The sequence below is a fragment of the Phyllobates terribilis genome, unplaced genomic scaffold (assembly GCF_046119375.1).
Source record: "Phyllobates terribilis strain yellow unplaced genomic scaffold, ASM4611937v1 Scaffold_10__3_contigs__length_209671492, whole genome shotgun sequence".
Lineage (NCBI taxonomy): Eukaryota > Metazoa > Chordata > Amphibia > Anura > Dendrobatidae > Phyllobates > Phyllobates terribilis.
The window spans coordinates 204,341,462-204,351,822 of NW_027362770.1; the positions used below are offsets into that span (position 1 = coordinate 204,341,462).

Here is a 10,361-nt window from a genome sequence, read left to right on the forward strand (position 1 = left end):
GAATGGATAGGTAATTAAACAAAAGGTCTTTTCAGACAACAACAGAGACACGTGTTTAAGCATAGACACAGAAATGGAAGAAATGTTTTGTCTGCAGGAAATACATTGTCTTTTGAAAGAAAATGATTTATATTTACACTAGACAACTTTGTCCCTGTAAGAGAAATATTGCAACTCAACAGACATATGTCTCTGAAAAAATCATGAAATATCAGAGTGTGTATAAATCCGATTGTGATGAGACAAAAAACCAGGGGAGGAGTCCTGAGGAGATAATTTGCATATTTCCACTGCATTTTGGGGTAATTGAAGAGTCTCCGCGAGCTCAAAGAACACTGGATTTTGGCTGTTGGAGCTGGAAAGAGGACATCGGTAAACCGCGCGCCGACCGGTGCACGCATATTGAGGCTTTTTTCACTGTTTTCAGAACATTAACAGTAAGAACATGGAAGAGTCCAGGAGCCATTTGGTGAGCTGCATATCCTGCTACATGTTCACAGACTTGCCAGTGGAAAAGCCAAACTTCACATGCCAGAAATGCAGCTTGTGTCCCTGTTGGAGGAAAAGTTGCGAAATCTAGAAGAGAGGTTAACTACCTTGAAAATCATTAAGGAAGGTGAAGAGTTCTTAGACAGAGCAGAATTATCTCTTCATGATTCAGAAAGAGAAGAAATTCTCACTGCACCTGACGAAACAGAGGAATGGAAGCCTGTGACCCACAGAAGCCGGAGGATCGAGAGGCAGTCAGCAGCCATACTGCTCAGGAACCAGTACCAGGCTCTCACGCAGGAGAACCATGAAGAAATACAGCAAAATAAGACTTTGCCAGCAATGAATAACCTTGTAAGCCCTCAGAATCCTCCTGGATGGAGAAAGAAGAATGTTGTGAAGAAAAAACGGAGAGTGGTGGTCATGGGGGATTCCCTGTTAAGAGGAACAGAGGCCGCTATCTGCAGACCAGACATAACCTCAAGAGAAATGTGCTGTCTTCCAGGAGCAAAAATTAAAGATGTGTCTGACAGGATATCAAGACTCTTCAGACCTACAGATCACTACCCATTCCTGCTAATACATGTGGGGACAAATGACACCGCAAGAAAGGACCTGGAAACCATCTGCAGTGACTTTGAAGACTTAGGCAAGAAAGTGAAAGAATTGGGAGCGCAGGTGGTCTTCTCATCCATCCTCCCAGTGGATGGCCATGGAACAATGAGGTGGAATAAGATTCTACAGGTGAACAACTGGCTACGTCGATGGTGCCGTCAACAAGGATTTGGATTTCTGGATCACGGGATGAATTACCTATACGATGGACTACTTGCTAGAGATGGGGTGCACCTTACGAAGACTGGAAAACATGTATTTGGAAGTCGCCTTGCTACACTCATCAGAAGAGCTTTATACCAGAACAATGTGGGAAGGGAAGCAAAAGGCCAGAAAAAGCCATACAGCTGACAAATACTATTGAGATCTCTGCTACTGGAAGTGGAAAAGAAGAACAAAGACAAAAAAATCTAAATAATAAAAATATGGGAGGAAGAGAAACCAATCACAAACTAAAATGTTTTTATACAAATGCACAAAGCATGGGCAACAAACAAGGAGAATTGGAACTACTAATGCAGGAAAAGGAATATGATGTCATTGGAATCACTGAAACTTGGTGGGACGATACACATGATTGGAATAAAAGGCTAAAAGGATACAACTTATTTGCAAGAAACAGACTTGATAAACGAGGAGGAGGTGTCGCATTGTATGTTAGAAAAGCGAATATCTGCACAGAGATTGAAGCTTCAGAGACTGGGAGTTCTGTGGAAACTGTTTGGGTAAGAATACAAGGAGAGAACAACGGAAAGGACACCATTGTAGGCATTTACTACAGGCCACCTGGGCAAGCTGAAGATATGGATGAACTCTTTATGTATCAAATGACCAAGTTCTCCAAAAAATATGACGTAGTGGTCATGGGAGATTTCAACTATCCAGACATTTGTTGGGAATCTCTCTCAAGTAAAACTAACAGGTCAAGCAAATTCTTATCCTCTCTTGCTGACAACTTTATCTTCCAAAAGGTAGGGGAGAAAACAAGGGGATCTGCTACTTTGGATCTAATCCTTATAAACAGGGAGGAAATGGTTGAGGAGGTAAAGGTGGCTGGGACCCTAGGAGGCAGCGATCATGCTATTATAGAATTTTGGATAACTAGAGGAGGAAGACATGTGAAGACTCAAACTTCAAGGTTAGATTTTAGAAAGGCAGATTTTAAGAGACTCAGAAAGAGAATAGGAGGGATCCAATGGCTGGATGTCCTTAAGGACAAAAATGTCCAGGAAGGATGGGAAATTTTTAAAAATGAGATTCTCAAAGCACAATCATTAACAATCCCGAAAAGTAGGAAGAATGGGAAGCATTTAAGGAAACCAGGATGGATGAACACAGAACTTAAACACATGCTAAAAAGAAAGAAAGAAATGTTTATTAAATGGAAAGAGGGAGGCATATCTAAAGAAGATTATAATGCAGTCTGCAGATCCTGTAGGGCACGTATCAGGTTAGCTAAAGCTGACAATGAATTAAGGCTTGCAAGAGATGTCAAAAGCAATAAAAAAGGATTTTGGGGGTATGTCAAAAGTAAAAGAAAAGTCAAAGATGCTATAGGATTTTTACAGGATGAAAATGGAGAAATGGTAAGAGAGGATGTTGAGAAGGCCGAACTTTTTAACTCCTATTTTGCATCTGTTTTCTCTCAGAAAGAAAATGTAACATCAACTAATCTTCACTGTCCTTTTAAAGGAATAGAGGAATCCAAGTTATCTGTAAACAGAAAGATTGTGAGGGAATATTTAGCTAACATAAATGAGTTCAAGTCTCCAGGTCCAGATGAATTACACCCCAGAGTACTGAAGGAGATCGTAGAAGAAATTTTAGAACCACTCTCCATAATCTTTGAAAATTCTTGGAGAACAGGAGAAGTCCCAGAAGACTGGAGAAGAGCAAATGTTGTTCCTATCTTCAAAAAGGGGAAGAAGGTGGACCCAGGGAACTATAGGCCGGTGAGTCTGACTTCTATACCAGGAAAGATCTTTGAACAAATTATTAAACAACATGTATGTAAGTACATGGATAAGAATGAAGTGATTAACCAGAGTCAGCATGGGTTTGTAACTAACAAGTCATGTCAGACTAACTTAATTTCCTTCTATGACAGAATCACTGACTGGGTGGATCAGGGAAATGCTGTAGATATAGTATATCTTGACTTCAGCAAAGCATTTGACAAAGTATCTCACACCATCCTTATTGAAAAAATGACCAAGTATGCAATGGACCAGGCAACTGTTAGGTGGATTCATAACTGGCTTAGTGATCGGACTCAAAGGGTGGTTGTAAATGGCTTCACATCCAGCTGGATGAATGTCTCAAGTGGGGTACCACAGGGCTCCGTCCTGGGACCTGTATTGTTCAACATCTTTATCAATGATTTAGATAAAGGAATTGAGGGTAAACTGATTAAATTTGCTGATGACACAAAGCTAGGAGGGATAGCTAATACTAGAGAAGAGAGAGAGAGGATTCAAAAAGACCTAAATAACCTGGAGCAGTGGGCAGCAACCAACAGAATGGTTTTTAACAGGGAAAAATGCAAAGTACTACATCTGGGCAATAAAAATGAAAAAAGCATCTACAGAATGGGAGGAATAGAGCTAAGCAACAGTACATGTGAAAAAGACTTAGGTATACTAATAGATCATAGACTGAACATGAGTCAACAGTGTGATGCAGCAGCAAAAAAGGCAAATACAATTCTGGGATGTATTAACAGAAGCATACAGTCTAGATCACGTGAAGTCATTATCGGTCTTTACTCCTCTTTGGTCAGACCTCATCTGGATACTGTGTACAGTTTTGGGCACCACATTTTAAAAAAGACATAGACAAACTGGAGCAAGTTCAGAGAAGAGCGACCAGAATGGTGACTGGTCTGCAAACCATGTCCTATGAGGAACGGTTGCAGGATTTGGGAATGTTTAGCTTGCAAAAAAGAAGACTGAGAGGAGACTTAATAGCTGTCTACAAATATGTCAAGGGCTGTCACATTGTAGAAGGATCATCTTTATTCTCATTTGCACAAGGAAAGACTAGAAGCAATGGGATGAAACTAAATGGGAGGAGACACAGATTAGATATTAGAAAAAACTTTTTGACAGTTAGGGTGATTAATGAGTGGAACAGGCTGCCAAGAGAGGTGGTGAGTTCCCCTTCAATGGACGTCTTCAAACAGAGGCTGGACAGACATCTGTCTGAGATGATCTAGTGAATCCTGCTTTGAGCAGGGGGTTGGACCAGATGACCCAGGAGGTCCCCTCCAACTCTACCATTCTATGATTCTATGATTCTATGATATATTTTTAGTGGCTGGGCTAATAGAGGAAGAAGATACATAATTTTTCATAACTGTAACCCCTGCCTATGAACCACAAATCCACAGTGTTCCACAAATTCAGATAGCTAACAACAGCTAGGCCATGTTTAATATCTATGAAAAGGTAAAATCCCGATAGAAAATACGGCGGCAATCTCAAACTTCTGTGACCATCAGGAGTGAAGTTATCGCATAAGTTGGGGGTTTCATAAAATCCTAAATGGCTGAGGACATCCCACAACCCAGCCCACGTGATGTCATCATGGGGGTGTGTGTGGGTGGAACTCAGGGGCTGATAAAAGATCCAGCCGAATTATGATCTGCGTTCCTGTAGAGAGTTACACACCTCATGTAGAGAGCTGTTCGAGAGAAAGATCGCAGCAGGTGGTTCTGCGTGACTTTCCCGGGCTGTGATAGTTGTTATAAACCCTGACACAGTGTATACAGCTCCCATAGAGATACATTATACCTGCAGCCACCACTAGGGGGAGCTCACAGCACACAGCATATACAGCTCCCATAGAGATACGTTATACATTCTGTCATAGAAAATATTAGCAGCTGCAGCCCCACCAGAGAGGGACATTCTCTCCTCTCCCTTCTCCTCTCTCTCAGTTGCAGTAGGAGAAAAGAGCTGACACTCTTAGATGCAGGATTGTACAATAGACAAGATAGACAAAGAGATGTGAACCATCTTAGTTAAAATGCATGAAGTCCTTTTGATGGCCATGTGACTGAAAGAAGATGCCGTTTATGAGAAAGACAAACAGATTTAAAATAGACAGGAGAACTCTTTTCAAAGAGTTGAACAACAAAAAGGGTACATGTGTTTATACATAAACAGGGCAGTGGAAGCCTTTTGTCCACGGGAAAAGGACTTTTAAGTTTCAAGAGAATTAAAGCAGATTCCTCACACCCGAAATAGCTTTTGTCACCCAGTATACACATTCCTTTCATCATAACAGATATATGTCTCCGAAAGGAAACATGGAATATTGGAATTTGTATAAATCCGATATTAATGAGACATACATTTTCAGCACCGGGGCTAACAGGGGAAGAAGACACATAATTGTTCATAACTGTAACCCCTGCCAATGAGCCACAAATTCACAGGAACCAGATAACTGACAACAGCTGCGCCATGTTTGCTATCTAAGTAAAGATAAAATCCCGATGGAAAAATATGGCGCCAATCTCGAACTTCTGCAAACATCTGGGGAGGAGTTATCGCATAAGTTGGGATTTCTTAAAATCATGAAGGGCTGAGACCAGCCCATAACCTGGCACATGTGAGGTCATCATGTGGAAGTGTGTGGGTGGGACTCAGGGGTTGATAAAAGATTAAGCTAAATTATGAACTTTGTTCCTGTAGAGAGATACATTTCGGTGTATGCATGATTTCCGTCCACTGGATGTTCTTCAAACAAAGTGTTCTCCATCGCTAGGCCGAATCATATCTTTTGATTGGTGTAGTAAGTTTCTTTTGTTTTATCCCTTTTATTTTATGTAACTGTATATGCTGTATTATTTTGTCCCCTTTGTAAAATATTTTGTATATTTTTCATAAACACTGCTTCCCTTTGAATTAATTATAAAATGTAATAGTTCTGTTCCTTTAGTTCTGTAACCGCTCCTCGAAGCCATACGCTACCTTTCAGGTATCCAGTCAGCCTGTATTTTGTATAAAAAAAGTCTGGTGGTGGCAGCGAGTAGTTTGGGGTTATCACGGAGCTAGCAGTGACCGTATGGGGGTATATACACATATTCCATGTGTTGGCATCCGGAGGTGTATATACTATACGCTCACTTTTAGTTTTTCGATAACCGGCCTGTTAGTGGGAACAGTCTACGGCCTCCTCCGTTAATCGTCAGCCAATCGTGTAGTTGTCCGGACGATAAGCGGCAGCAGAGAGCTGTTCGCTCAAGAGATCACAGCGGGTGGTTCGGAGTAACCTTGCCGGGCTGTGATAGTGTGATAAACCTTTGTGATAAAGGGGTATATATATATATATTCCATGTGTTGGGATCAGAGGTGCATATACCATACGTTCACTGGGAGTTCCCCAATAACTGGCCTAGAAGCAGCTGCGGTCTCGTCCATCACTCGTCAGTCAATTGAATAATTGTCCTGACGATTGGAGGCAGCGGAGTTGTGTTTCCCTGACTGGTGGCAGCGGTGGGATCTGTGTGACCCATCGGCAGTGGATCCCTGACACTCTGCATTCTTGTCGGCATCACACTTTATGGTGGCCATGAAATGTTTATCGTAGTGTGATATAAGACTGCTGGCACATAGAACACACCAAGACCCCCGTATATATCACATAGGATACAGTGGACAGTCCCAGATCGGGGTCTAAGCCCTGCAGTCTCAGGCGTCTACTGAATGCCCCTCACTGTCAGCGCCCCTCTGACAACTCCTCCTGCCAGGGTAGAAAGAAATGGTAGATGGTGTAGCTTGGAGGTGGTAGAGGTATGGTCAAAATGTGTTAAGGCGCATTTAGCATAATGCATAATTGTCCCCTCTCTCTGTTCTTTATATTTGGGCGGAACATTTTTGGGGTCTGTTTGAAGACTTCATATTTTACGGGGTCCGTGAAATGTTTGTCATCATGGGTGAGGAACAGTAAATGGCTTCAGAAGTAGAGAAATGATTTTATTATTGCTCGTCCCTCTCCCGCTGATATAGACCCCATTATTTCTTTGGCCCCGACCCACCACTATGATAACGAACATTTCATTCACATTCAATAAATTAATTGCAAATAAGACTGACCGCTCGGAGATCTTGTGCTCAGCTCATAAATGCGGCAGATTTCCGCTTTCAGCAGAGCTCAGACAATGAGGGAGAATGAAGGGGTCAGTGGGGACCTCCAGCCATCATTATCTCCCCCTCACATGGTGGAGGAACAGGACAGAGAGGTCACACAGTGCAGACTAGAGAGGAAGTACGAGGATACAAAGTACCACAGCTCCACAGCGCCATCTGGAGGAAAACTCTGCACAGGAGAAAGCGACTGCACCCAGTGCCTCAACAGGAGGAGGACACTATGCAGGAGGAGGAGACTACACAGGAAGAGGAGGAGACTACACAGGGGGAGGAGCAGACTAACCAGGAGCAGGAGAAGACTACACAGGAGGAGGAGGGGACTACCCAGGAGGAGGACACTACACAGGAAGAGGAGGAGACTACCCAGGAGGAGGAGACTACACAGGAAGAGGAGGAGACTACACAGGGGGAGGAGCAGACTACCCAGGAGCAGGAGAAGACTACACAGGAGGAGGAGGGGACTACCCAGGAGGAGGACACTACACAGGAAGAGGAGGAGACTACCCAGGAGGAGGAGACTACACAGGAAGAGGAGGAGACTACACAGGGGGAGGAGCAGACTACCCAGGAGCAGGAGAAGACTACACAGGAGGAGGAGGGGACTACCCAGGAGGAGGACACTACACAGGAAGAGGAGGAGACTACCCAGGAGGAGGAGACTACACAGGAAGAGGAGGAGACTACACAGGGGGAGGAGCAGACTACCCAGGAGCAGGAGAAGACTACACAGGAGGAGGAGGGGACTACCCAGGAGGAGGACACTACACAGGAAGAGGAGGAGACTACCCAGGAAGAGGAGACTACACAGGAAGAGGAGGAGACTACACAGGGGGAGGAGCAGACTACCCAGGAGCAGAAGGGGAGTACCCTGGAGGAGGACACTACACAGGAAGAGGAGGAGACTACACAGTGGGAGGAGGAGACTACCCAGGAGGAGGAGGAGACTACACAGGAAAAGGAGGAGACTACAGAGGAGGAGGGAACTACACAGGAGGAGGAGGAGACAACAAAGGAGGAAGAGAAGACTACAAAGGAGGAGGAGGAGACTACACAGGATGATGAGACTACACAGGAAGAGGAGGCAACTACATAGGAGGAGGAGGAGACCACCCAGGAAGAGGAGACTACACAGGAAGTAAAGGAGACTATACAGGGGAAGGACACTACACAGGAGGAGGAGACTGCAAATGAGGAGGAGGAGACTACACAGGAGGAGGAGACTACACAGGAGGAGGAGGTGACTACACAAGAGGAGGAGACTACAGAGGAGGAGACTACATATGAGGATACTATGCAGGAGGAGGAAGAGACTACACAGGAAGAGGAGGAGGAGACTACACAGGAAGAGGAGGAGGAGACTACACAGGAGGAGGAGACTACACAGGAGGAGGAGGAGACTACACAGGAGGAGGAGGAGACTACATAGGAGGAAGAGGAGACTACCCAGGAAGAGGAGACTACATAGGAGTAGGAGGACACTACACAGGAGGAGGAAGAGACTACACAGGAAGAGGAGGAGACTACACAGGGGGAGAAGGAGACTAACCAGGAGGAGGAGAAAACTACAGAGGAGGAGGACAAAACTACAGAGGAGGAGGAGACTACACAGTAGTAAGAGGAGCCCACACAGGATGATGAGACAACACAGGAGGAGGAGCCTACACAGGATGATGAGACTACACAGGAGGAAGAGGAGACTACACAGGAGGAGGAGACTACATAGGAGGAGGAGACTACACAGGAATAAAAGGAGACTATACAGGGGGAGGAGACTACACAGGAGGAGGAGGTGACTACACAAGAGGAGGAGACTACAGAGGAGGAGGAGACTACATATGAGGATACTATGCAGGAGGAGGAAGAGACTACATAGGAGGAAGAGACTACACATGAAGAGGAGGAGACTACACATGAAGAGGAGGAGACTACACAGGAAGAGGAGGAGACTACACAGGAAGAGGAGACTACACAGGAGGAGGAGGAGACTACACAGGAGGAGGAAGAGACTACACAGGAAGAGGAGGAGACTACACAGGGGGAGGAGCAGACTACCCAGGAGGAAGAGAAGACTACCCAGGAGGAGGAGGAGACTACCCAGGAGGAGGAAACTACACAGGAAGAGGAGGAGACTACACAGAGGGGAGGAGACTACACAGGAAGAGGAGGAGACTACACAGGGAGAGGAGGAGACTACCCAGGGAGAGGAGGAGACTACCCAGGAGGAGGAGAAGACTACCCAGAAGGAGGAGAAGACTACACAGGAGGAGGAGTAGACTACCCAGGAGGAGGATGAGACTGCACAGGAAGAGGAGGAGACTACACAGGGGGAGGAGCAGACTAACCAGGAGGTGGAGAAGACTACACAGGAGGAGGAAGAGACTACCCAGGAGGAGGAAACTACAGAGGAAGAGGAGGAGACTACACAGGAAGAGGAGGAGACTACCCAGGAGGAGGAGAAGACTACCCAGGAGGAGGAGAAGACTACACAGGGGGAGGAGCAGACTACCCAGGAGGAGGAGAAGACTACACAGGAGGAGGAGGAGACTACCCAGGAGGAGGAAACTACACAGGAAGAGGAGACTACACAGGAGGAGGAGGAGACTACATGGGGGAGGAGACTACCCAGGAGGAGGAGGAGACTACCCAGGAGGAGGAGGAGACTACACAGGAGGAGGAGACTACACAGGAAAAGGAGGAGACTACACAGGGGGAGGAGAAGACTACCCAGGAGGAGGAGGAGACTACCGAGGAAGAGGAGACTACCCAGGAGGAGGAGACAACACAGAAAGAAGAGGAGACTACACAGGAGGAGGAGGAGACTACACAGGAGGAGGAGGAGACTACACAGGAGGAGGAGACTACACAGGAGGAGGAAACTACAGATACTCTCACCAATGAAGTAGCCAAGGGATGCCTCTTGATAAAGCGGATTTGCGAAACGCGCGTCGAGGCTCGCAGGTCCCATTTCGGTCTGCTCCTGCCTTGTCCCGTGGCCCCCTCTTTGAGCGTCCCTTGGCTACTTCATTGGTGAGTGTATCTGACATTAGGGACTACATCCACTCTGACCCCATTAGGGGGATAAAAGGGACATGTATCCATCAC

At 45.6% G+C, this 10,361-nt stretch overlaps 1 protein-coding gene across 1 annotated transcript; it reads left to right on the forward strand.

The window, feature by feature from the left end:
• The first annotated feature begins 7,096 nt into the window (after window positions 1-7,096).
• Window positions 7,097-9,940, forward strand: LOC141164100 (uncharacterized). Its single transcript, XM_073649254.1, has 2 exons — window positions 7,097-8,340; window positions 9,133-9,940. Exons 1-2 carry the CDS (start codon window positions 7,480-7,482, stop codon window positions 9,550-9,552), a joined length of 1,281 nt encoding a protein of 426 aa, XP_073505355.1. The 5' UTR covers window positions 7,097-7,479; the 3' UTR covers window positions 9,553-9,940.
• The last annotated feature ends 421 nt before the right edge of the window (window positions 9,941-10,361 follow it).